This window comes from Gekko japonicus, unplaced genomic scaffold, assembly GCF_001447785.1.
Source record: "Gekko japonicus isolate JY-2015 unplaced genomic scaffold, Gekko_japonicus_V1.1 scaffold887, whole genome shotgun sequence".
Lineage (NCBI taxonomy): Eukaryota > Metazoa > Chordata > Lepidosauria > Squamata > Gekkonidae > Gekko > Gekko japonicus.
The window spans coordinates 159866-187391 of NW_015167079.1; the positions used below are offsets into that span (position 1 = coordinate 159866).

The window sequence follows — 27526 nt, forward strand, 5'->3', positions numbered from 1 at the left end:
TCTTTCCCAAAGTAAAACCATCACCCCAAGAACTGCATGGGAAAAAATCTGTTGTTACCTGTGTTTCCCCTCCAAGAGGCAAACAGGTATAATCCAGGAGAAAAGTCAGTCGCATTCTGCTTCTCTGTCCGGAGCAAATATGCACATATGGAAGATGAGAGGTAGATGGGAAAGGGTCCTGGTGCTGTCCTAGGTTTGTGTTCCTCCTCCTCTGCACACAGGAGAAACAGGTGAGAGGTTGCCATGTCAGCTTTAAAGAGAAGGGTAAGAAAGTGATGACTCCAGAAATGGAGGCGAGCTACTTTTAATTGCTTGGAGAGTGACTTATCGTTCCTGAGTGACCGTCTGTCCCCCACTGTCTTGAAGCACCGTGTGACTGTTCATGCTGTCAGTAATCCCAAGAAATCCCAATTATCCCATTATCCTGCACCAGTACACTATTACTACTGGAAGAAGACCTCACTATGGACATCCCATTTTTGTTGTTCAAGACCATCCTTCGTTTTCTATGTGCTGTGCAGAAATTAGAGATAATACGTTGCAACAAAAGCAAGTGGTTAGTTGGTGACTTTCTTAGGGCTGGTTGATCAACCACCTATGATTTCACTATGGGCAAAATATTCCATGAATCCAAGAAGGCCACTGTGTAGGTAGCAGTTTAACTCTTAAAATCTCATTAAGGTGTCGTTTGTTAGCGAGGGCTGCATGTCCTGATGCCTGGCAGAAGTTGGGTCAGCATACCAAAGCAGTGATGTGGGTTTTCTGGGAGGAAATTTCCAATTAAAAGTTAAATACTTAAACGATACTAGAAAAATGTTAACTAACGTTAGCAGAAAAGGAAGACAAATAGAGTATGTGCAAGCACTGGGGTTTGTCCGGGCTTCACATCCCACATTTAGCCCATCAAACAGTTATTTGCAGCAAAACAAGCCTGGACAATTGTAGATAAGCAGGCTGTATTTAGATTCCTGGGACAGAAATTTTTCCATGGAAAAATAGAACATTGAATCACGTAACTGTACCGGAGCTTCTCTGCTTGGCTACCTGCTGTGGCTAGCGATATTGTCAGGCAGGTACGCAAGCAGTTGTTATTGGCAGAGGCCGTTCCCAATACAATTTTCAGCACAAATCTCACAATAATAAATAATTTGTTTTTTGTGATTAGCACCAGTTGGTAGTCGTATTACATCTAGTGTTCTGATAACATTAATTCTTCCAGAGGAGTTGGCTGAAGCCTGAGGAAAGGTCTTGTGAGGGATAATGAAATCATTGTCTAAGAGGGGCTAAAGAGAAGGTGCAGACTAGGCTATGGGTTGAAAAAGAGATATCTGGGGAAGGGCCATGGCTTAGGGGTAGAGCCTCTGCTTTGCATGCAGAAAGTCCCAGGTTCAATCCTCGGCTTTTCCAGTTAAAAGGACCAGGTAGGTAGGTGATATGAAAGACTTCCACCTGAGATCCTGGACAGCCGCTGCCAGTTTGAGTAGAAAGTACTGACCTTGATGGAGACTTCAGTGGCCTAATTCAGTATAATGAAGATTCATATGTATTCAAAAAGGGGTGTTGGATGACAAGAGTATAGTGAATGAGTGCAAAGAGGGGCTAATTAGAGAACTGGTATTTTAAAGAAGCCTGAGATCAGGAGGAGCTGACAAGGGAGAGGAGGGTCGTGGAAGCTGGTCAAGAGGCAAGGTAGCTAAAAGAAGGAGAATGTCATAGGCCGTAGCCTGAAGAGCAGGGAACTTGACCAATGATGGACGGTGAAGAAATGGAGATCACAAGGCAAAGGGGAAATTCAGGTTTAGGGCTGGGCAGGAAGGAAATGGGCAAGGAAGGTGTGGCTCGCTGGCCGAGCCCGTGTGCTATTCTGCCAAAGGGTCTAGGATTCCTGTGACCAGACTCATGCAAGATGTTTCACCAATAACAACAGTCTTCATTGGCATATTGTCACCTAACAACCTGGGGGGGGGGGGCAGAGTAAACAATGCTGTAGTAGGTGGTGGTAGAGGTGAATTTCATACATTCTATTTTTTTAAATTTATATTATTTTAATTTATATTTGACTTATATCCCGCCCTCCCCATAATGTAGGCTCAGGGCAGGTACTAATATATAGGTCTGCAATTAATGCAGATTTACAATTAAAACATAATGTAATAATCCATTAATCAATAAAATCACCAGCATTGAAACAACAACATGCCTTAAACTAACCAGCCAGTATTTTATCCGTGGCCTTCTAGTAGCATGCTTTATGCTTTGAAACATGGTTGCTTAGGCAAACATAGGCTTGAGATTTGCTTTTTCCTCCTTCTCTGTAATAATTATCGAAAGGATAGAAGCTTAACTACTTACTTCTAGGGGATCTGGAGTACCATTTGCAAAGTTGTGCTAATCCTGGGGACCCTTATACATGTGTACATCCTGTACCTTTATGAGAAGTAAGTCGAAGAACATGCTCTTACCCCAAGCATCTTTGCTTGATTTTGATATTGGTTTTGCAGGGACAAACAGTAACTTAGGAAACAAGATAATTGGGTGTCCCCTGCAATGTATTGTATGTGTATGTTCTTGCCTGTGTTCCCTACTATATTTCTTGTAAATGGAGAATTGGGTGGAGTTCGTAGTTTGCAACCACTCAATAGTAGCATGAGACCAAACAAAAGTTCTTAATTTAATACTGTCAACAGGGCAATCCCATGCAGGTTTACTGCAGACTAAGCCCAGTGGAGTAACGCTATATAGGATTACACCGTGAATCTGTTCATCTGCATGAATTGAGCCAAAGAGAAATCATTTAATCTTTAGATCAGCTTTTGTAAACAATCCCTTGACCTCCCCTTGCATAAAGGGTAGCGGTTCATGTGGTAGCACATGACACTTGTTCACTCAAAGCAATGTGCTGAGTGCACAGTTCAGTATCCACCAAAATGATCGCAGCTCTTGCTTCATTTTTGTCATTTCTGTAGATAATAGGGATTGTTATATGTATTTTTGAAATTGCTATCTGCATTTCATGGCACACCCCTTTTTGTAAAAATCAGACAATATTCTGTTTGAATATATTAGAAACAAAGGAAGTGAGAGTCCTCCCTTCCTCTGCTAGAAGTATTTTTGTGATTCTATGCCCAGGTTTTACTCTCTCATCTCCATTATTGTATTAATTGGACGTGATGCATATGTCTCTTAAAGGTGTTCATGACTTCTTTTTTAAAAAAACAAACACATAATAATGGAAGCATTGTTGAAAACGAGTGGCTGGAATGAAATGCTCTCATCAGTAGATTCTTAATGCTTTCTCTGGAAATGTGTCAACACATTTTAGGTCTCCTATGTAATTAGAGATGAAGTGGAGAAGTACAATCGGAACGGCGTAAATGCACTGCAGCTGGACCCCGCGTTAAACCGACTCTTCACAGCAGGCCGCGACTCCATCATCAGGATATGGAGTGTCAACCAGCACAAGGTGACGCAGACATAATGTTTGTTTCTAAACTATGTACTTGGGAGGCTGGCGACTGTCCAACCAGCCAGTGTAATCTCTGAAAGTTTTGAAGATCATGTTCTTACTGCATTTGAAGCCTCTGCAGAGGTTTCTGTCATGTGTATAGTTCAGTTTGGCTTCTTCCATGATTTTAAGCCTATGGAAATAAACAGACAGCTTAGAATAATTTGCACCCTGTAATTTACATAACTGGGCATGAAACTAAGCACAGCTTGTTCATATAGCTTTTCAGTAATTATAATGGTATAATAAGAGGTAGATTCTGGCTTCTTTATTAAATTTGCTGGGGAGATTAAGGGAATCATTTTGGTTGTTCAGGGTAATTGTACTGAAACCCAGCCAAGATTGTCAGAGGTCACAAATGATCTGAAGAGGTTTCTCAACAAACCAGATACAGTATCTCATAATACAATTTTTAATTTCAGCAAGACCCTTATATAGCATCTATGGAACATCATACAGACTGGGTGAATGATATTGTCCTCTGTTGTAATGGCAAGACTTGTAAGTACCTCTTTTTTCCTTTTTTGAGGGAGAGGGCTGTTATGAGACTATGTAGTATGTAGCGATTTTCTTAGGTTCTTGAAGCACTTTGCAGATCTTACACTAATGTCATAAAATACACCACCCATCTTTTTCTGGAGACACATAGACCGCTATTTCACATGAGTCCGGAGAGCAGTTTGCAAGATACTGTGGGTTGAATCCTACGACTCTTTTCCACTCAACTTGATCCAGTCACTCCTTACCATTAAGATTTTCTGTCTCAAGGGAGACTTTCTGCGTAAGAGGATCCAGTTCTTTAAAACTCCAGTGTAAAAGAGCAGGTAACAGCCAACTGACACTGTCAGACAAATCATGCGTGGGAAATTCACCCCATAAATGTTTTTCTCTGGCATTGGACACGATAAAGCAGTGGTCTGCTCCCAGAAATGGAGATAACAAAGCTGAAGTTCCACTTCGGAGAAGGCCCCATTCCCAGGCACTTCTGGATGTATTTTCCCTTGAGCGGACAGGGGATCTCCTGTCGTCAGCCGCACATGGATCACCATGACCCCACACCAGCTCAATAAGCCTGAATACTTTCATTCACTGTTCAGGGGCAAGCTGGTTTTAGCTTTCCCAGTGTGGGGACCAAAACTGATGAATCTGTGTGGGATAGAGAACAAGCAAAGGCGGACCAGGCAGTGTAGGTTCGGGGTTCGAGAACGACACAAGACACGGATCTGCAGAATCTGTCTGACCCGGACTGGCTCAGCAGTGTTTTATTAGCTTCCCCCTTTTCCCCTCCCCCCTGCTACGTATATCCAAAGCTACAAGCATACAGTGAACTAAACTAACAGGAATGTGCTCTGCAGACAGCGCACCTCCTTATCTCCATCCCGCCGTAACCAAGTTTCTTCTCGCGGTGATCTCAGCAGATGTTTACTGGTACTTTGCTCACTGCTTCCCTTATCTCCCCGTGCAGACATTGACCTCCGGGCATGCCTTCAGAGGGTGCCGTCCCCACAAGGCAGCGGTTAGAAAAGCTTAGGTGGGACAGCAGTCTCATTCCTCTTGTTCTTATACCTTTTTTGCACGCTTTCCAGGGTAATACTTACCAGTAACCAATCATTTCCAATTGAACAGCATTCATAAAGACTTCTAAGTTTCTAAAGAAACATTAACCATGTCTTCTGACTACAGAAAAATAACCTATCGCAACCTTTTCCCTTATAGTAATATCTGCTTCCTCCGATACTACTGTTAAAGTATGGAATGCACACAAGGGATTTTGCATGTCCACACTAAGGACGCATAAGGTAATGACAAATCATATAAAATGCTATTCTAAGTAAAAACTGCAGTTAAAAACATAGAGCTGGAAGGGACCCCAAAGGCCATCTAATCCAACCCTTGCACAACGCAGGAAACTCAAAGTTACCTTCCCAGTCCCTCAGTGACCTCTTGCTGTGTGCCAGAGGAAGGCAAAAAACCTATGGCCTGGAGGAGAATTCCTTCCTGGCCCCAAAGTGGCAGTCAGCGTTACCCTGGCATATAAGAAAGGGCCACAAGAGCTGAGCACTGGCTCATCCCTTCCTGCCCTCCCTTTCACGATCTGCCTAAGTTCCTAGTTATTTAATTGGAACTGCCAAATACTTTACAGAATTGTGTATATCCTGCTTCTTAGTTCTATGTTGTCACATTGGTCTGCATGCTTTACTTTAGGATTATGTGAAAGCCTTGGCATACGCAAAAGATAAGGAACTGGTTGCGTCGGCTGGGCTGGACAGACAGATATTCCTCTGGGATGTAAATACGTTAACAGCACTGACTGCCTCAAATAACACTGTCACAAGTAAGTATCCAGGGAGAGTGAAGCGCTTGATAATCTGCAAGATATTTTGGGGGCTGGGCAGGAAAATACCCCTTGCAGCCTATCAGTTTTCCCATCTTCCTTTCTGTCTGCTAATCAGCTGGGCGGCAGGCCAAACTGCTGAGATAATGTGACTGTTACTTAGCAGTTGTAGTGCCCTGATAAAACAAAGAGAGGTATGACTGGGGCAGTAATGCTCTGTCTTCTTGGTGCTTGGGGGGCAGCAGTGGGAGGGCTTCTGGAGTTCTGGCCCCGCTGGTGGACCTCCTGATGGCCCCTGGATTTTGACCACTGTGTGACACAGAGTGTTGGACTGGATGGGCCACTGGCCTCATCCAGCGCTTCTCTTATGTTCTTGCGTTCTTATAACTGTAACAAAGATTTTTTTTAAGTACTAGGGCAGTTTTGGAACTGGCAGGCAATGAAGTGCAATAAGATGTTTTTGAACCAAGAAAAATGCAAGGGCAGGGTATTTGTATCCTATGAACTGGGTCAGAAACATTGTCCTCATGGAGTTTGGTAAATCCTAAATCCATCGAGGGGGGTAAGACTTTTTTCCAATGCAATCTTTTACTTAGGACAGGAAGTACTGGTAAACTAAGAATGCCACCTGATGGAAGTTGCATGTTTCTAGCCTTAGCTTCCAGCCCAAACTTCAGCACTACCTGCATGTTTAGACAGTATATTTAACCCGATAAATGCTTGTATTGGTGGACTGGAGTTCTATTGAAAATTTATCTGCATTCCCTGGACAGTAGCTTCTACCGTGTTGAGGATAACGGCTAGTAACGGCCAGTGAGGCATGTTGAACCACAGCGTGATAACAGACGACATAATTCATTGTAGCTTGGAGAATCTTTCCTTTCTTTCTTCCATAAATTTCTAATTGACTCAAATCTCATTGAAGGCAGTTGTCGTATCCTCAGTGGCCGTTGCCGAATCTGTTATTTCACTTACTTACTTTGAAGCGGTTTGAAAACGTAGTTGTCTTTGTTTGCAATAGCTTCGTCTCTCAGCGGGAACAAAGATTCTATCTACAGCCTTGCCATGAATCAGATGGGAACAGTAATCGTATCAGGGTCCACTGAAAAGGTAAATGAGACTCTTCCCCCCCCCCAAAAAAAAACCCCAAGCCGTGCCGAAACGATTGTCGGTGGGAATTCATTTGGAAGATATTTATAGTGTGTTTTTGTACAAACTGGAATATCGGCCTGGAAAATTCCTGTCTCAGCTACCTTAATGGCTCAGAGGTTAAGACATTGCGCTGCAGACCGGAAGGTCTGTAGTTTGGCAGTTCAAGACCCGAGTGCCATGTGACGGAGTGAGTTCCCATCTCTGGCCCGAGTTCCTGCCAACCTAGCAGTTCGAAAGCAAGAAGTTGCAAGTAGATAAATAGGTACTGCTTTGGTGGGAAGGTAACAGCGTTCCGTGCGCCTCGGTGTTTAGTCATGCTGGCCACATGACCACGGAAACGTCTTTGGACAGCGCTGGCTCTTCGGCTTGGAAATGGAGATGGGCACCGCCCCCTAGAGTTGGATTCAACTAGCTTTCGAGCAAGGGAAACCTTTACTTTACCTTTATAAAGCAGCAGCTGACTTACGGCAACCCCTAATGGTGTTTTCAAGGCAAGAAGCAGACAGAGGAGGTTTGCTATCACTCGCCTCTGCAGAGCAACCCTGGAGTTCCTCAGTGGTGTCCCATCCAAGTACTAATGGGGGGGGGCACCCTAATTAGCTTATGAGCTCTGATGAGCTTGGGCTTGTCTGAGCTAAGCCCTCCTACAATTTAGAGAGCTTCCGTTTGTTCTCATCCAAAGAGTTTCCTGCTGGGACTGCAGAGGTTTTGTATTGTCGCTACGTCCTTCTAAGCTGCTGGAACAGGGTACCCCATATACCAGTGATGGCAAACCTTTTAGAGACCGAGTGCCCAAACTGCGACCCAAAACCCACTTATTTATCGCAAAGTGCCAACACGGCAATTTAACCTGAATACTGAGGTTTTACTTTAGGAAAAATAACTCATACATTAACTTAAGATGATCCAAACACAGTAAGGAAAGCAATCCCAAATGCTTTCATTTACTTAAAATTATTTGGCAGAGAATTCGACACTTTAATGATGGTCTGGGCCTGGCTGGGGCGATGGCACACGTGCTCACAGAGAGGGCTCTGAGTGCCACCTCTGGCACCCGTGCCATAGGTTCGCCACCACTGCCATATACCAATGCTGCTGTATCTCCACTTGATTCCCTTCTGCTGGAAAGCCTACCACAGAGGTAGAAGGAGCTGAGGGACAGAAATGTCACCACAGTAGACTTTTAATTTTCCTTCCATGCGTGTGCTTACTTCGTGTTGGTGCCGTCAGTTTCTCCACTGACCCCAGAAGATGTCCACCAATGTTGAGTGGGGTGAACTTGTGCATCATGTGGGATGGCATTGCTTAGAAACAGTTCAGAGCTCACTGGCTCCTCCTGCTGGCACCCCTGGCACCATTAAAAAAGGAGGTGTTCTGGAAGTGCCTGAATAGTCCTACCCCCGGGCACCCCTTCCTTAGTTTACCAACGCTGCTTCTACACCAATGAATAATGTGTTGTGTCAGCCAAGAAGTCTTAAATGAGGATAGATTGAAGGGCTTACAAATGGATTTCTTCAGGGAAATAGCTTCAAGATAACCTTTGTTTCCAAAGTGAGATTGGTTCCAGGAGATTTTTTTCCCCCTCTCTACAGGTTTTAAGGGTTTGGGATCCCAGAACCTGTGCAAAGCTAATGAAACTTAAAGGGCACACAGACAACGTTAAAGCTTTGCTGTTGAATAGAGACGGCACACAGGTATGCCTTTGACACTGCATTTCTACAAAGTCTGACTAGTTGCACATCCGCTCTGTCCTGAGGGAGTATTGTCCTCTGAACTTCTCACTCCAAAATATTTATTTCTGAATCTTTCAAAAAAAAAAATTAAAATAGACTTCCAAGGTTAAAATAAGCACAGCAATAACCGTATTTTCCCATCTTGTGTACTGGGTCTCTACAATAAACTAGTATCTTAAATGACTTGTAAAGCGTAAAAAGTGAATGCAGGAAGCTGCCTTCTACCAAATCAGACTGTCGATCCATCAGTCAGTATTGTCTACTCAGACTGGCAGTGGCTTCCTAGGGTCTTGGGTAAGAAGTCTGTCACATCATCTACAACCCGATCCTTTTAACTGAAGATGTTGGAGATTGAACCCGGGACCTTCTACATGCCCAGCAGATGCTCTGCTACTGAGCCATGGCCCCTCCTTGGTGATGTGAATTGAATAACTGGGAGAATATTGGTGAAGAAAGATGTCTGCAATAACTTTATAGTTGTACATTCACTTAGCTCTGTTGGATATACATTTATTATGGTGTTAAGTGCATCTACCGCTTCTGTTACAGTGTCTTTCCGGCAGCTCTGACGGGACCATCAGACTCTGGTCTCTCGGTCAGCAGAGGTGCATCGCTACCTACAGAGTCCACGACGAAGGGGTGTGGGCCCTGCAGGTCAACGAAGCCTTCACTCACGTTTATTCGGGTGGGAGAGACAGAAAGATATATTGTACAGATCTACGGAATCCTGATATCCGGGTGCTGATCTGTGAAGAAAAGGCACCAGTTCTTAAGGTAGCAGGCTTACCCTGGCTATATATCTTGGGTCGTTTTCTTTCCCTCTCCCTTGCTTCTGTCAGTTGCCCTGGATGACCATTCTGAAAGTACAGTAATACAGTTAAGAGGGGTTAGGTTTGCAGAGTATGTGTAGTAAAACATCTGCTTCGCTATTAAGAGCCAGTTTGGTGTAGTGGTTAAGAGCAATGAACCGGGTTTGATTCCCCACTCCTCCACATGAAGTCTGTTGGGTGGTCTTGGGATAGTCACAGTTCTCTCTCAGAAATCTGATAATCCAGTGGTTGTTCACTTCAAGCGCTTCAAATATTTACGACTCAGTCCTTTTACAACGGGGGACAAATGTTATGGGAATAGTCACTTTTTTGCTTTAACCAGTGCTCTTCACTGGCTCGTAACGTAGTCCTGTGCCTGATCAACATTGTTCTCCTGTTTGAACCTCCTAATCAGATGGAACTCGATCGATCAGCAGATCCTCCTCCAGCGCTTTGGGTAGCCACGACTAAATCGTCTGTGAACAAATGGGTAAGAATTGCTTTAACCTTGTACATCACACGGCTGTTGTTCCTGGCAGTTGTTTGGCCAGTCTTCAAAGGTGTTGCACTGTCCTGACATGACATGATACCGCTTTTCTTTGCTTCTTTGCCCCAGAACATAGGCCTCATTGCTGGCATCGCACAGGAAGTGACATCACACCAGCAGCATCCAGGTGACGTTCTGGTATTTGGGCAAAAAATCTATGGGTAAAATCAGCTTCCAACACAGAGTTTTCCCCCAAATACTAGAGCGTCACCTGGACATCCACTCGTGTTATGACATCACTTCCTGTGCAATGCTGGCGAGGAAGCCTGGGTCTTTCTCTTTCTCCAGGTATGTCTCCCTGCCAGCCAGCAGATAGGTGGCTGGGGAATAGGCCCTGGCAGTGGGGGACCCCCGCCACCACTGGTGGTGTGAGTGTGCATGAGAGATTTTAACCAGAACCTGGCACAGAAGGGAAGCATTAGTATCCTTCCCTGCCCCAGTTCACTCCACCCCTTCAGCTGCTTTGACCTTAAATATCCTTAAATGCTCTGGTTAGACCTCACCTAGAATATTATGTTCCATTTGGGGCACCACAATTCAAGAAAGATATGGACAAGCTGGAATGTGTCCAGAAGAGGTCAACAAAGATGGTTGAGGGGTCTGGACACCAAATCCTATGAGGAAAGGCTGAAGGAGTTGGGTATGTTTAGCCTGGAGAGGAGACAACTGAGGGGGGATATGATAACCATCTTCAAGTACTTGAAGGGCTGCCATCTAGAGGATGGAGCAGAGCTGTTTTCTGTTGCCCCAGAAGGTTGGACCAGACCCAGTGGGTTGAAATTAAATCAAGAGTTTTCGGCTAAACATTAAAAGGAACTTCTTGGCACTTAGAGCGGTCCTCAGTGGAACAGGCTTCCTCGGGAGGTGGTGGGCTCTCCTTCTTTGGAGGTTTTCAAGCAGAGACTAGATGGCCATCTGACAGCAATGCGGATTCTGTGACCTTAGGCAGATTGTGAGAAGGGAGGGCGGGAAGGTTTGCTTAGTTCTTGTGGCCCTTTCTTACACGCCCGGGAAAATGCCGATCGCCACTTTGGGGTCTGGCAGCAATTTTCTCCAGGCCACTTTGGCTGGGGATCTTGGAGGGGTTTTTTGCCATCTTCTGGGCATGGAGCAGGGGTCATTGGCTGTGTGTGTGGGAGGGAGGTATCTGTGAGTTTCCTGCATTGTATAGGGGGTTGGACTAGATGACCCTGGAGGTCCCTTCCAACTCTACGATTCTATGATTCTTCCCATTGGGGAGCCTGATCGTGGATCTCCCTCACTGTGGGCTTAGTTTGGCCCTGATCTATTAGGAATACTTGGCGAAAAGAAAGTCCTGTCTTCCTGGGGCAGGTCTGGCATTCAGGCTTGCTCCTGCCCCGCAGCTCCTCTTGAACTTGCAGCATGCTCTTGGATGGCCCTTTATAAGAAACCAAGATGCCGTGTGCTTTGGTCTGGGCTCTGAGGCACAAAGGGAAGAGGAAGGAAGAGGCAAAGGAGAATGAGGTGGGTCACAGCAGCCTCTAACCCTGTTCCTGTCGCATTTCTTCCTCTCAGACTTTGAAGGGAATTCACAACTTCAGGGCTTCGGGGGACTACGACAACGACTGCACTAATCCAATTACACCCCTTTGCACACAGCCTGACCAAGTTATTAAAGGTAAAAATGATATTGGAGCATATTACTGCAGTCTACAGACAAACAACACAAGAGCTAAACTTCGTCTCCACGTAGTCTTTGATGGATGAGCAGTGTGTCGCCTACAGCAAAGCCTCTGATTTTCTTCTTTTTTCCCCCCCTCCACCCCTCTTCCTAGGGGGTGCTAGTATTATCCAGTGCCACATTCTCAACGACAAGAGACACATATTAACCAAAGATACAAACAACAACGTGGCGTACTGGGATGTGTTAAAGGTGAGTGGGGTGATGGATGCGCCGTTGGGTGGGTTGTGCCCTGGCTGCCCGCTTTGCGCAGTAAGAACATAAGAGACGCCAATGTTGGATCAGGCCAAAGGCCCATCCAGTCCAACACTCTGGGTCACACAGTGGCCAGAAATACCAGTGCCATCAGGAGGCCCACCAGTGGGGCCAGGACACTAGAAGCCCTCCCACTGTTGACCCCCCCCCCCAAGCACCAAGAAGACAGAGCATCACTTGCCCCAGAGTCCCTATCTATACCTTGTGGCTAATAGCCACTGATGGACCTCTGCTCCATATGCTTATCTAATTCCCGGAAGTGGTGGCGGAAGGCGCCGTCAAGTTGCAGCCACCTTGTGTCGACCCCCATGGGGTTTTCAAAGCAAGAGACATTCACAGGTGGTTTGCCATTGGCTGCCTCTGCTTAGCAACCCTGGACTTCCTGGGTGTTCCCCCATCCATTTACTAACCAGGGCTGACCCTGCTTAGCTTCTGAGGAGAGACCAGGTTGCCTCCTCCTTCAAGGCAAGAGACCACGGGAAGGTAGTTTCCCATTACCTCTGTGTTGAACAACTGTGATATATTATGCCAAGGAAATTAGTCACAAACTATTAGGTTCTTATCCAATATTCCATTTACTTGGAGTAATTCAGTCTTCTCAAAAATCATTCATGATAACGCCATTAACACTAACGGACCATGCCTATCAGGTCTCGCTTCGTTTACAACTTTGTCAGAGTGTATAGCGTTGAGATTTAATTCATTCATTTAGCAAGCATCTTTCTAGCCTATATACATATACATTTAGATGCATAGATGAATGAGAAAGCTTTGCATCACGTTAATGGATTTGATGAGTTACTACGAAAAATGACTATACTGTCAGCGCACATTTTAAGCAGCCTCTCTGAAGGTTCAGTGGGGTATTTAGTTTGAGTGACAGCAAGCACAAGAGTATCCAAAATTACACGTGACAACTATTGATGGCATTTCTGTACAGAATAACATAAGAAAGCCATGCTGGATCAGGCCGATGGCCCATCCGGTCCAACATTCTGTGTCACACCCAGGTGCCATCAGGAGGTCCACCAGTGGGGCCAGAATTTCAGAAGCACTCTGACTGTTGCCCCCTCCCAGCACCAAGAATACAGAGCATCACTGCCCCAGACATAGTGTTCCATCAACACCTTGTGGCTAAGAGAATATTAGAACATAAGGAAAGCTGTGCTGGATCAGACCAGTGGCCCATCCAGTCCCACACTCTGTGTCACACAGTGGCCAGTATCCATTTGCCATCAGGAGGTCCACCAGTGGGGCCACAATGCCAGAAGCCCTCTCACAGTTGCCCCCCAAGCACCAAGAATACAGAGCATCACTGCCCCAGACAGAGTGTTCTGCCTGTATTTTATGGCTAATAGCCCCCAATAGACCTGTGCTCTGTATGTTTTTATCCAATTCCTTACTGAAGCTGTCTATGTAGCTGTCTCCACTTCCTGCAGCAGTGAATTACTCGTGTTGATGACTCTCTGGATGAAGAAGTACTTCCTTTTATCTGTTCTAAATCTACTGTAACAGCTGTATATTTCCCATTCTCATACACAGGCGTGCAAAGTAGAAGACCTTGGGAAAGTGGACTTTGAAGAAGAGATTAAAAAAAGGTTCAAAATGGTGTATGTGCCAAACTGGTTTTCCGTAGACCTAAAAACTGGGGTAAGGCATTTCTTAAATTTTCTGTAATGGGCGGTTATGGGTAGTTAAACTCTCCCTCATTTGGGGAAAAGCAGTTTTACCAGTATGATATCAGGGATGAGACCCCGAAATGAAACACATCTGAAAACAAAATCCCAACTCCTATGAAAATGGTTCCAATGCCATTTTTACAGAATTGAAAATATATTATTATTATTATTATTATTATTATTATTATTATTATTATTATCCCTATCCCAGCTTATGCTGGGCTCTGGGTGGTGTACAAGGCATGATGCCATAAAATATACAGAAACATTAAAATTCAATATGTAACTTAATAAAAATTACAATACAGAATTATATTTTCTTATAATATTATTGTGGTTTTCTTATAATATTATTTGTCCCAATTCCAGATTACTGGCCCGGATGCCGTTGCTGTCCGCAACCAAATATATCAATTCACAAAATGTACATTGGAAAGTGCAAAACATATAAAGTCCAATAAAGTACGAGAAAGTAATAATTTCAACATTCAAAATGCTTTTCTTGGACTTTTGTATGCAATATGCATTTTGAATGTTGAAATTGTGACTTTATTGGACTTCATATGTTTTGCACTTTCCAATATATGTATATATTGTGAATTGATATATTTTGTGAATTGATTTTCGTTATTGTCCACGGTATCCTTGTTTTGGTTCACATGGCACAGCAAACCACGGTTTGTGCTAAATAGAGATTTGAAAGTAAAGCTGCAGAGGAGAAGAAACAGCACACAGGGGTCTGAAATCAAGCCTCATTCTTTTGAGTTGGTCAAATAAGTCTGGACTTGAAGATGTTCTGGCGGTATGTCTTAAACTGAAGACACTCTTCCTTGCGGTTGAGAATTTGTTGAATCAGGGTGCTGACAAATACTTAACGGTTCTGGAAACATAACCAGGCTGTACAGGATCCTTAATGTACACCAGTGCTCCCTCCAAGCTGTGGAGTCTTGTGAGCAAAAATTCTACTTTGTGAGCGACTGGCATTAAAGTTGCGAGCGAGCGATTTGGCGACTGCATGAATTACTTTGCTCTGGAGCCCTCCTTCCTGAGCTAAGACAAAAATGTGTGAGCCGGAAGGTAAGAAACTGTGAGCTAGCTCACACTAACTCAGCTTAGAGGGAACACTGATGTACACCTGTGAAAACTAGTGCGCAGGTACTAGATACAGTGATGGAATGACAGGGGCTGTCCTCTTCATCTAAGCCTTTTGTACCGGTGTGCTTTGTCGGAGCTTTGTGGCACTGGAAGCAAAGAGAAGTGTTGAGGTTCTGCTCTGAGCATAATCTTTACGCTGCCTTTCTCCCAACGATCTTCTTTCGACAGATGTTGACAATTACCTTAGACGAGAGCGACTGCTTTGCAGCTTGGGTCTCGGCAAAAGACGCGGGGTTTAGCAGTCCAGATGGATCGGATCCGAAATGTGAGTGTTCACTGATATCTTTACTTCATAAAGCTGCAAGAATCCTCTTGCTTACATTAATAAAATCCTGGGAGGTAGAGATATTACTCCCTTCTTTACTGATTCTTTTATGAGTTTAAGATGACAATTCTCCAGAAAAGTTCACCCCCAACCACAGTTTTGTTCAGGAGTGTAACTGTTTCTGGATACAAATTGCCCAGCAACTGAACTTGGTCCAGGCCTTTCACAAACTACATTTCAGAGGACACATGAAGTTGCCATACACTGAGTTAGACTCTCGGCCCATCAGGGTATTGTCTATTCAGACTGACAACGGCTCTTCAGGCAACGGTCTTTCACATAATCTGTGGCCTGGCCCTTTAACTGGCGATGCCGGGGATTGAACTGGGCACCTTCTGCATGCCGAGCAGAAGCTCTGTCACTGAGCCAGAGCCCCTTCCCCAGGGGAGTAACATAGACTCTGCAAGCTGATTGTTCCATTGCACGGATTGGAAATTGTCCTGCAGAGAAGCTTCCATTTGCAGTCTCAGGACTCCGTGTTCAAGAAACACTCTTCACAAAGCCTCCTCCTAAAAAAAATTTTTTTTGAGTTCCAAATCCAAACTAATGAGTAAGGCTGTGGGATCCAAAGTGTTGTACTAGGTCACTTGAGGGTGTGTGTTACTTTATATTATTTATATTCTTCATCATTGCTGCTAGGCTGAATTGTTTTCTGTCTTGTCCTCCGATTTGCTGATGAGCTGAAGAGCCTTTCTCATACTGGTTATCTGCCCAGCCTTACTGAAGTATTCTGTTTGACCAGAATCTTTGCTGTTAAAGTCAAACATTTTTTGATCATATTTTGTATTTGCATTCTATATCAAGATGGGTAGCCATGTTAGTCTGTCTGTAGCAGCAGAAAAGAGCAAGAGTCCAGTAGCACCTTAGACTAACAGAATTGGTGGCAGGGTCTTTCGTAAGTCACTGCTCACTTCTTCAGATACATTTAGAATGTGAGTGCATCTGTTCTATATATTATTGGAAAGCAGAATGATTTCAGATGCCAAATGACAAATAGCAGGTGTGATATGCAGAGGGATAGTAGGCGTGGGAAAACCAAGATTGGTAATGAGACAGGAAACCTAGGTCTCGATTAAGTCCAGGTGGATGCATTGTCTTGAGCTTCATTATCAGTTGCAATTCGCTATTGTCATTTGCCTACTAATGTCATTTGGCTTCTGAAATCACTTCACTTTCCAATATATAGGACAGATGGACTCACATTCTAGCTGTATCTGAAGAAATTAGGAGTGATTCACAAAAGCTGATCCCCTGTCACAAATTTTGGTAGCGTTTAAGGTGCTCCTGGACTCTTGCTCTTTTCTGTTCACTTGCTGAATGACTAAATTACAGGTCTTACCATAGCTGGAATCAGCCTTGAGTCCCAGTGAGAAAGGGAGACTGTAAATGGCTTTCTGTTTTCTTTGGACAATGGACCCCCACCCCATGCCATATTGCAAACCAGCTTCTGAAAGTCCTGCTGGTTTCAAAAAGGTGTTTGCCATTGTTTGTGAGAGAGAGGGGACTGAAATTTGAGAAGCACAAACTCAAAGCGTTTGGAATTAACTGCACAGTTCTTTGGACCCACACTTCAGACTAACATGAACAGCATCCTGAGTATAAGAAAATTCTTTCTACATGCTACATGAATGTAAGCATTATTGTTTTGATCTCCCCCCCCCCTTTTCTTCTCAAAATGCAGTGAACCTTGGAGGGCTTTTGCTGCAGGCGCTGTTAGAATTTTGGCCCAGAACACACATCAATCCAATGGACGAAGAAGAAAACGAAATGAACCACGGTGAGCTTTATTCTGGACACAGCGTGGAAATGGTAGACCTCTTTGATACAGCATTGGCCAATATGGCACGGTGGCAAAATCTTCCCCTATGTACAATAAGCCTTGGTGTGCACACACAGAGGATGCTCTTCATCAGGGGTCCCCAAGGCTGCATGGTGCCTGCTGATACCATTCCTGGTCTTCCCCCCCCCCCCCCGAGTTTTTTGAGAAAGTGGGTGGTTCCAGGTGGGGCTTTTGCCCAGGAAGGCATCTGATTGGCTACAGGAGATTCGATTGGCTGTTGAGATTTTTAAAAAATGTTGCTTTAGCAGCAGCTGCCACCACAGTACAAGGTGACTGGAGGTAAGCTGTTTTGTGGCTGGCTTCATCTCCCGAGCCAGTTTGGTGTAGTGGTTAAGCGTGCGGACTCTAATCTGGGAGAACTGGGTTTGATTCCCCACTCCTCAACTTGCAGCTGCTGATGTGACCTTGGGTCAGTCACAAGCTCTGGCACAGCTGTCCTTGGAAAAGAGCAGTTTGTGTCAGAGCTCTCTCAGCCCCACCCACCTCACAGGGTGTCTGTTGTGGGGAGGGGAATGGAAAGGAGATTGTGAGCCGCTCTGAGACTCCCAAGAGAAAGGCAGGGTATAAATCCAGTCTCTTCTTCTTCTTCTCTTCTGGGGCAGCCATTTTGGCAACCATTTTGTGGTTGGCACCACCGGCCGGAGCAGCCATTCTGTAGCTATGCCCATTGCACTGTGTCAGAATCCCAAAGATGCCCACCCACCCAAAAAGGTCGGTGGCCCCAATCTACACGGAACAATCCCTGATCCGCCAAGTCACCCATGACTAGACGCGTGACAGGGAGATGTCATTGTTTGCCGGTCTCTGACGTTCTCAAAAGTGAGTTGAATTTAAGCCACTTGCTCTGCTGAAAACAGGACAGGCTTGTCTGAACGAGACTACTTGGTAACCATCCTGTAAGGTCTTAATATTGTGTTTCCTTCCCACCCACCCCAAATAGTGAATGGCGAGCAGGAGAACAGAGTGCAGAAAGGAAACGGATACTTCCAAGTGCCCCCACACACCCCTGTGATCTTCGGTGAAGCTGGGGGGCGCACTTTGTTCAGGTACAGCGATCCCCGAAAGGGAACACTGCGGGGGGGGGGGCTTAGGGGTAGACTACATCCCTGTTGAGCAGGCCAGTGGTATTCGTAGGCATTCTGCATCCAGGCCTTTGTCTCTTGTGTAGCACTGAACTGTGAAGCTGCCTTTCTACTCAATCAGGCCCTGCGTCCATCGAGGCCAGTCTCGTCGACTCAGACTGGCAACGGCTCTCTGGGATCTCAGGCTGAGGTCTTTCCCATCCCCTGCTACCTTGGCGGTGGAAAGTGCCATCAAGGTGCAATCTATTTATGGCCACCCCGTAGGGTTTCCAAGGCAAGAGACGTTCAGAGGCGCTTTGCCATGGCCTGCCTCTGCATAGCAGCCTTGGACTTCCTTGGAGGCCTCCCACCCAAACACTAGCCAGGGACGACCCTGCTTAGCTTCAGAGACCTGACGAGATCGGGCCAGCCTGGGCTTTCCAGGTCAGGCCGAGGTCTTTGACATCATGTAATGCCTTACCAGTGGTGACATCCAGACCATCAGTCCAACAAGGCGAGTATTGCCTACTCAGACTGGCATTGGCTCTCCAGGGTCTCGGGAGGTCTTTCACATCACCGACTGCCAGATCATTTATCTGGAGATGCTGAGGATTGAACCTGGGACCTTCTGCACGCCAAGCAGAGCCACAGCTCCTCCCCGCTCAGCTCCTCAGCTGCAAGACGGAGCTGTGAGCGGGGAGATTCTCGGCACCAGCCTTGTTTCCGTGATGAGTTCCCTCGACGACCTTAGTCTCCCAGCACTGGCCCCTTAATTTGCAGTGAAGGAATATAACAGGCCCCTTCCAAGGATTACTGTCAGGATATACGTGAAGTGCTCAGCACGCTCGACAGCTGTTTCGCAATAACATTTAAACATTGCTCTTCCGTTGCCGGTATACCCCGTGAAGGGGCAACGCTGAATCCCTTCGCAAGCTGCATGGCAGCTGATGTCAGATTTCTGAAGCCTCCATTAAGACACTGTTGTGGCTGGCACCTTAAAGTCACCCTTCTCATCCAACAGAGAAAGGCAGTTGGGGGCTCAGGAGGAGTTAGCCTGCTCCTATCAGGAGCAATGCCGCAGGAAGTGGGGGTGGCTACAAGCATCAGGCAGCTTCAAGAGGGGATTGGCGAAACATACGGAGCAGAGGTCCATTGGTGGCTATTAGCCACAAGTTATAGATGGAACAAGGCCGCAGTGGCTCAGTGGTTAAGACACTGAGCTGCGGACAGGAAGGTCTGTAGTTCGGCAGTTCAAGACTCTTAAGTGCCACGTGACGGAGTGAGCTCCCATCTCTGGCCCCAGCACCTGCCAGCCTAGCAGTTCGAAAGCAAGAAATTGCAAGTAGATAAACAGGTACCGCTTCGATGGGAAGGTAACAGCGTTCCGTGTGCCTTGGTATTTAGTCATGCTGGCCACATGACCACAGAGAAGTCTTTGGACAGTGACTGGCTCTTTGGCTTGGAAACGGAGATGAGCACTGCCCCCTAGAGTTGGATTCAGCTGTCTTTCGAGCAAGGGAAACCTTTACCTTTTTTATAGATGGAACACTCTGTCTGGGGCAGTGATGCTGTGTGTTCTTGGTGCCTGGGGGGCTTCCGGAGGGCTTCTGGAGTTCTGGCCCTGCTGGTGGACCTCCTAATGGCTCCTGGTCTTTGGCTACTGTGTGAAACAGAGTGTTGGACTGGATGGGCCACTGGCCTGATCCAACGTGTCTTCTCTTATGTTGTTATGATCCACCTCCATGTAAATTACCATTTCCTGAAAGTGGGGCTTTTGCAGCTCTGGAGTTAAAAGGTTTTTTCCCCTTTCTCTCTTACCAGGAGCCACTCTAAATGTCCCTGCAGCTTTCCCTTTCTGACCATGTAGCGGAAGGGCCTGAAGAGTTCTCACCTCATAATAACAATAATAACCTCGTTAATGGGGCCGTGCAGTACATACTGCGGAGAGTCCCTTGGATTGTTCTCTTGCTCTGCACAGCTGTGTCTTCCCCCTCTGTGTAATACTGTTTGTCCTTTAAAAGGGACTAGATAGATTCATGGAGGATAAGTCTATCAGTGGCTGCTATCAGAGGCACTATGCCTCTGAATCCCAGAGCCAGAAGGCAACTAGTTGACCACTGTGTGAGACAGGATGCTGGACTAGATGGACCACTGGCCTGATTCAGCAGAGCTCTTCTGGTGTTCTTATCGAGGAAAGTCCTCGGTCTATATGCCCTGTTGTTTGCCCTCCAAAGGAACTGGTTGGCCACTGAGTGAGACGGGATGCTGGACTAGATGGACCACTGGTCTGATCCAGCAGGGCTCTTCTGATGTTGTTATGACCTTAAATAGTGCCCTTTGGGGCAAATTACCGTTGTCAATTTTCATAAACACTCGAAAGCTGGAGCTATTAGTGGGATCCTTCTGCTAACTCTAGACTTTAATCCATTCCTGGTTTAATTTCTGCCGATAGGACAAAAGGGAAATCCGTGGCAATGACCCCTTTTTGCTTTCATTCTTTAACTTGGTATCCACTCAAGCACTGGTAGTAAGATGGTCAGTCAGCTTGGTCTGGCTTGTGATTGTGCATCTTTTAAATGAGCGTGGACATGTCTTTGTTTCAAGTGCTCTCCAGAATACTGCCAGACACACGGCACTAGATGGGTGTGTGTGTGTGCAAAGTGCGTTCTGAGATGTCTTAAACGCATTAGCCTCTATATAATGTCTTGCTCCTTCCTGTCCTAATTTCCTGTTTGCATATACTAATTCCTTGTTATAGCGAGTTCAGTAATGCACAGACATTTCCTTCAGTCTTTGGATGGACCACTCACGGAAACGATTCCTTTCCGCTTAGGTTATTATGTCGGGACTCTGGTGGTGAGACTGAATCCATGCTCCTTAATGAAACTGTGCCACAATGGGTCATTGATATCACTGTGGATGTAAGTATCTCGCTATGCTTCGGAAAGCAAGAAAGTCTAAAGTGTCCCCCCCCCCAATTATTTCACTAATTGCAATAAACCATAAATCTGTGTGTATATTGGAGACCTCGTACTAAAGCAGTATTTGAAGTGTTGAAGCATCCACAGCATTCTTCGTTGCCCACGCCTGCTTGTTGAAATCACACTTTCCTTTTGTACAGTGTATTTGTGACACTGTCATTTCTGTGTACAGGAAAGCAAACTTTTAAAAATATTTATTTTTTTCAAATGTATATCCTGCCTGTCCCACAGCCAATGAAACTGAAGACAGCGAGTAATAATATAGAACAGCATGATTTCAATAGGTTAAATACTCTTGCTGTGACTAAGAGAAATGGGGGGGAATCGCCCAGGAAGGGTTAAAGAGCTGGCAGCCATTTAGCCTGTCCTTTTTGTTTCCCCCTGCTTCAAAGCGGGGAGAAGCAAAACCAACTGGTGAAATGGCTACCAGCCATTTAAACCTAACAGCGGGGGCCGACCTGTCAGCTGTCAGGTTTAAATGGCTGCGAGCCATTAAACCCATCGGTTTCGCTCTCCCCCCTCCCCCCTGCTTCTAAGTGAGGGGAAGTAAAATGGAGGCGTTAAATGGCTGCCAGCCATTTAGCCGGTGATCCCCCTCCCCTGAACTGAACTTGCCGCTTCGGGGATTTTTGGTTTGGTTTGGGGGCCACCCAGAACCAAATCGGGTTTTTTTTAGGTTCATGCCCATCTCTGTTAAAATACCATATAACAGCTAACATATGCTTTTGAGGGCCAGCACGTCTTAGTGGTTAGAGTGTTGGGCTAGGATCTGGGAGTCCCAGCTTCGAATCCCCATGGAAGTTCACTGGGTGACCTTGGGCCAGTCACACGCTCTCAGCCTAACCTACCTCACAAGGTGGTTGTGATGGTGAAATGGAGGAGAAGAGAAAATGTGCGCTGCCTTGAGTCCCCATTGGAGAGAAAGGCGGGGAATGAATGAATAAATAATGTAAATGAATCGTAAAACAATGTTGGGTTCTAATTGTGGCTGGACTCAGCTCACAGGTGGAAGTGAGCATAATTCCTGGACGGATTGGCTTCCAGGAGTAAACACCCTGTAGTACTTGCCACAGTTCCAAGGCCTGTCCTTGAAAAATCTGCGGGGAACTTGGAGGAGCCTTGTCTGCAGTATGAAGAGCAATGTGAGGCAGGAGGAATCCTGGGAGGCCCCAGCGTGTGCCCATAGGGGGGCTCTTTGGTTTGCAAGCCAGGATGATGTGGGTCCCATTCAATGCTCCCTCTAAGCTGTGGAGTGTTATGAGCAAAAATTCTACTTTGTGAGCTACTGGCATTCAAATTGTGCGCGAGTGATACAGCTGCTGCATCAATGAGTTTGCTCTGGAGCCCTCCTTCCTGAGCTAAGACAAAAAATGTGCGAGTCGAGGGTAAAAAACTGTGAGCTAGCTCACACTGACTCAGCTTAGAGGAAACACTGGTCCCATTGCTTTTCCCTAAGCAGGTGCCGCATCGCTAGGCTAAAACCAAACTGGGAAACATGAACTTAAAAAGTGCATACTTCCTAAATTGCACATGCTTAAATAAGAGATTGTGCTGCTTAAGGAGAGATAGACTTACCTGTTGCAAGATAGGAAGCAAAACATAAGTTTTTACTATCTCCTGGCACTTTTTCTTTCTTTGCAGAAAAACATGCCAAAATTCAATAAGATTCCCTTCTACCTCCAACCTCATTCATCCTCTGGGGCAAAAACGTTAAAGAAGTAAGTGTATATCTCCTTTTAACTCTGTCCGTTCACCGACTTTTTCTTTAAAAAAACCCTCTTCTTGGCTTGCAGGCGCGCAAAAAGACGAGGCGAGACTGCCTGAGCCTCTCAAGCATCTCACCATCCTGTCGATCTGTTTCCGCAGGGATCGACTGTCAGCCAGCGACATGCTGCAAGTCAGGAAGGTGATGGAGCACGTCTATGAGAAAATCATAAACCTGGACAACGAATCGCAGACCACCAGCTCTTCCAACAATGAGAAGGCTGGAGAGCAAGAGAAAGAGGAGGACATTGCCGTTTTAGCAGAAGAGAAGATCGAGCTCTTGTGCCAGGACCAGGTAACCTCCTCACCCAGTCGTTCCCTTTCTCTCTCTCCCGTCCTCCCCTCCCTGCGCCCACACATCGGGGTGAATTTCTCAAGACTTGGGCCCCTTGTCCAAGGGGTCCTGTCTCCCGTATACCAGAGAGAAGAGAAACAACCCATGTTATTTGGGGGAATTATTTATTTCTTCATTTATACCCCATCTCTGTCCCCAGTGGGGCCCAAGGTGGTTTGCATACTTCTTCTTTCCTCCACCTGATCTTCCCAAGACAACCCTGTGAGGTAGGCTAGGCGGAGGGTGTGTGACTGGCCCAAAGTCAGCCAGTGGACTTCTGTGGCTCGAGTGGGGATTCGAACCTGGGTCCTCCCAGATCCTAGTCTACCACTCTACCGTGTTGGCCCTCGCTTGCAGAACATGCCCAGGAAGGTGGGAACCGGCATGCAAGGTGGCCCTCAGGGTTGGAACCCCTTCTTAGACCATGTGTCATAAGAACATAAGAGAAGCCAGTTTTGCTTGGCGGTTAAGTGCACAGACGGAGAACCGGGTTTGTTTCCCCACTCCTCCCCTTGCACTTGGCTGGATGAACTTGGGCAAGCCGTAGTTCTGATAAGAGCTGTTCTTGAAAAAAGAGCAGTTTCTGTCAGAGCGCTCTCGGCCCCACCTACCTCACAGGGTGTCTGTTCTGGGGAGGGGAAGGGAAAGGAGTTTGTCAGCCGCTCTGCGACACCTTTGGGTAGTGAAGGGCGGTGTATAAATCAAACCTCCTCTTCTTCTTCTCTCCATGTTGGATCAGGCCAAGGGCCCATCCCATCCAACACTCTGTCACACAGTGGCCAACAATACCAGGTGCCACCAGGGGGTCCAGGAGCAGGGCCAGGACACTAGAACCCCTCCTACTGTTGACCCCCCCCCTCCCAACCACCAAGAATACAGTGTATCACTGGCCCCAGTCTGAGAGTTCCTACTTATACCTTGTGGCTAATAGCCACTGAGGGACCTCTGCTCCATATGCTTATCCAATTCCCTCTTGAAGCCGTCCATGCTTGTAGCTGCCACCACCTCCTGTGGCAGTGAATTCCACGTGTTAATCACTCTCTGGGTGAAGAAGTCCTTTTATCCGTTCTAACCCAACTGCTCAGTCTTTACAGTGGAGAAACTGCAACCTTCTGGTGCGCTTCCTCTTGTGTTAAGCCCAATTCTTAATTTTCTGCGGCAGGTTTTGGATCCAAACATGGACCTTCGAACCGTCAAGCACTTCATATGGAAGAGTGGCGGCGACTTAACCCTCCACTACCGCCAGAAGTCGACGTGAGAGCCGAGCGATGGGCCAAACCGGCGGTGAATCTCCCTGACCTTCCTGTTCTGGTTCCAGCTGTAGCGCTCTAGACGCCCACTGAAACCCCCTAAGGTAGATCTGACACTTCTAATTGCCTCAGTGCGGACAGAGTCTACGTTGAACTGAAGTGACTAATAAATCTGTAATATAGACGAATCTCTATGACCTAAACTAAAAAGTTCTGTCCTTATCAAGGTTCGAGTGAGAGTGTCAGGCGAAAGCCCATAAGTGGTTCGTGTTAACGAGGTGTACAGAGACCAGGTGATCCAGTGCAGATGTTTGCTCCCGTCTTCCACGGGGCCGTTGACTTCCATTTTTATTTCCAGGATCCGTACTTTTCGTCCGCTCAAGCTTGATATGGAAAAAAAACCAACCCACTTTCCCCAGCCCTGCTGTTCATTTGTTCACAGTGTAAAACCACTGCATGCGCTGGACCTCATCCATTACATTCCATGTATCCTGACCACCCCCCTCCTCATCCCAGCAAATTTGGCCCCCTCCCTCTAGATCTGTTGTACAGCGGCAGCGGGGGCAGCCTTCATCGTACAAGCTGAAGGGATTCTCCGATGCCCTTTAGCCTTGTTGATACTGTGAGCTCGTAAGAAACCGTCTGGTATTCATAGTCTAACAAAGTAGTTGGTGTGATAACAGGGTCAGTACAATGGTGCGGTGCATCATGATGGAATATTTCAACACCTTTAACTAGATTTTTTTTTTTAAGTAAATGTAGCTTCGGTACTGTCCTTTCCCCCCCCCCTCCCTTGAAGGTGACTTTGCCGGTCCCAGTTCCAAGTAAACATACTCTGTATTTCTGACAACTTGACAACCACCTCTAGGAACTTTGCAGTAAATACCCATAGTCGTGATAGCAAAAACAACTTGCAGTCTCCCCCCCCCGTCCCCCACTTTTTTATATGCCTTTTTTGGATATTTTTTGTTGTTTAGCTTTTCTTTTCCACTGTTTCTAAGACGTTTTACAGCGTTGTTTTTTTTCATGCACTCATTATAACGAATTTAACTTGTTTTGGATGTGGGGAGGAGGGAATATTTCAATGTTTGGGCAAGAAACTGTCAATTGCAATGGGGGGGGGGAGTTTGACTGGAACACAAATAATTATCCTGATACAACAGAATTCTATGAAACGGTCCTTAGCTGAAACAGAAGCACAAGTGCCTTTTGGGGGCAATATAGGAAAGGCATCCAGCCCACCCCCGAGGTTCGTATTCTTCCCTTTCACTCAGGATGTAAGTGACGGTCTCAGCTATATCTTAATTTTTGTAGTTAATGGGGCAAGTGTTTGAAGGATAACAAATGCTAGGTTTGTGGAACAGGGTCTGCCCTGGTTATTTATGAAACTGAGCACTGGGTTGATGGAACAGCGTGGTTACTGACACGGGCCTTTGCCCTGCCCTGGAAACTGGCAGTGCCAGTCTGAGAGGTGGTCCAGAAACGAGAGCCACTCTAAACCAAGACAAAAACACATATCCAAAGGTCCGTAGAAGGCGGGATCATTTTAAAAACAACAGATGCCTTTTAAACTCTTCCTGCTTTACCATTCAGATGCTTTGTTCTTTTTTTGAGCGAGAGAACCAGCTCTCCCCCCCCCCACCAATCTGAGCAACTACAGCCCCTTCTGCCCTTGCCCAGAGAGTAATGACATTGCCTGCCCTTCTCACTTGTGTTCCCAGAGGATATTAACACAGCTGCCGTGCTGCAAAGAGACAGCATGGATTTTTCCTCCACTATTAACAACAATTTCACTTGTAAATCCCGTTGGTGTATACAGTGATCTAGTTTGCCACACTTATGCTGTATCACACACTTGAACAAAGTGTGTGAATTCATTGGCCTAATCCAGCTGTACATTGTTCTCAGTTGTCTTTATTAAGGGGGGGGGGGGAAATTTGTGCTTTGTTCTTATAGATACCAGTTCTGAATTTCTTGCTCTCCTGACATATTCATTGAAAGTAACTCTCCTGCTTTTCCACCCTACCCATATACCCCCCCCCCTTTGGTTTTAAAAATCAGCCAAGGTTCTAAACTTGTTTCTACAATCCCAGTTGTGTAGTTTCTGGAAAGATTGACAGAGGATCTGTAATGCCAAAAGGGTGAATATGTATTTCACAATTGTATAGAATAAAAAAAATCTTTAGCTAACGTTTCTAATTTGCTTCAGTCATTTCTCTGGTCTTAAATGTTGGGTCTTAAATGTTGCTTCACTAACAAAGGTATTCTTGACCACATGTCCACAGCTACACTGGTGTCTCTCAGACTGTAAAGTGGTACAGCTGTGGTTTAGACGGAAATAGATCTTTCCTGGACCTTGCTGTCATTCAGAATGTGAGGTATTCCAGTTAAGCCCTATGGTAGAACAAAAGTATATAGTAGTTATTTCCTGCCACTTGGTTTAATGGTGCCATTCTCACATGCCTCTGCAACGATAAAAGGTCAACTAGATTGTCTTGACATAAAAACTCATTTTGTTCTAAAGAACCAGTAGGCCTTAAGGTAGGTTAACATAGGAACAACTCATAATACTGTTTTGACGGAACACGTGATCCTTTTCGTGTGACGAGTCCCCAACCTTTTTGAGTCTGTGGGCACATTTGGAATTCAGACACAGTGTGGTAGGCACAGCCACAAAATTGTTTGCCACAGCTTCGGTCGTACACCGAAGAGCCTTGTGCTGTGGTGACCACTTTGGAAACTCCTGTCCCTGGAACATGAGAAGTTTTCTAGATCAGAATCAGCTGCCCTGAGCATTGAGGCTGAAGCATTCCCCCTGATGTTGTGGCCTAGGTTTGCCGAACTGCTTAATGGACCTGTCCTCCATTGATCCAAGCTAGCAGCCCTAAATGTATGCAGCAGTGTCTACAGCTTAAACTACTTTTCTCTGTTCTCAATCTACAGTTCATCATTTGAGTGGAAGCCATAGAATTCTATTACAGGAGAATATTGTATTTGTAATGGTTTCCCAAATTAACCTTCTCTCAAACCAGAGAAAGTATATAAGCTTCTTTAATGGTTTAATTCAAAGCTGTTGGCCTTTCCATAAGTAAGGTAGTG

The 27526-nt window shown here is 45.8% G+C and overlaps 1 protein-coding gene across 1 annotated transcript in view; it reads left to right on the forward strand.

Annotated features, from left to right (window-relative positions):
- The window catches only part of WDR48 (WD repeat domain 48), a 55051-nt gene extending 29694 nt beyond the window's left edge, over positions 1 to 25357 (forward strand). The window contains exons 6-23 of the mRNA XM_015412800.1: positions 3323 to 3463; positions 3928 to 4006; positions 5222 to 5304; positions 5711 to 5840; positions 6862 to 6950; positions 8585 to 8686; positions 9275 to 9499; positions 9950 to 10024; positions 11618 to 11720; positions 11878 to 11975; positions 13581 to 13688; positions 15041 to 15137; positions 16879 to 16974; positions 17978 to 18083; positions 20932 to 21019; positions 22721 to 22797; positions 22946 to 23138; positions 24340 to 25357. Of these exons, the coding sequence (XP_015268286.1) occupies positions 3323 to 3463; positions 3928 to 4006; positions 5222 to 5304; positions 5711 to 5840; positions 6862 to 6950; positions 8585 to 8686; positions 9275 to 9499; positions 9950 to 10024; positions 11618 to 11720; positions 11878 to 11975; positions 13581 to 13688; positions 15041 to 15137; positions 16879 to 16974; positions 17978 to 18083; positions 20932 to 21019; positions 22721 to 22797; positions 22946 to 23138; positions 24340 to 24435 (1986 nt within the window). The 3' untranslated portion in view covers positions 24436 to 25357. The remainder of the gene's footprint in view (positions 1 to 3322; positions 3464 to 3927; positions 4007 to 5221; positions 5305 to 5710; positions 5841 to 6861; positions 6951 to 8584; positions 8687 to 9274; positions 9500 to 9949; positions 10025 to 11617; positions 11721 to 11877; positions 11976 to 13580; positions 13689 to 15040; positions 15138 to 16878; positions 16975 to 17977; positions 18084 to 20931; positions 21020 to 22720; positions 22798 to 22945; positions 23139 to 24339) is intronic.
- Positions 25358 to 27526: the final 2169 nt, after the last annotated feature.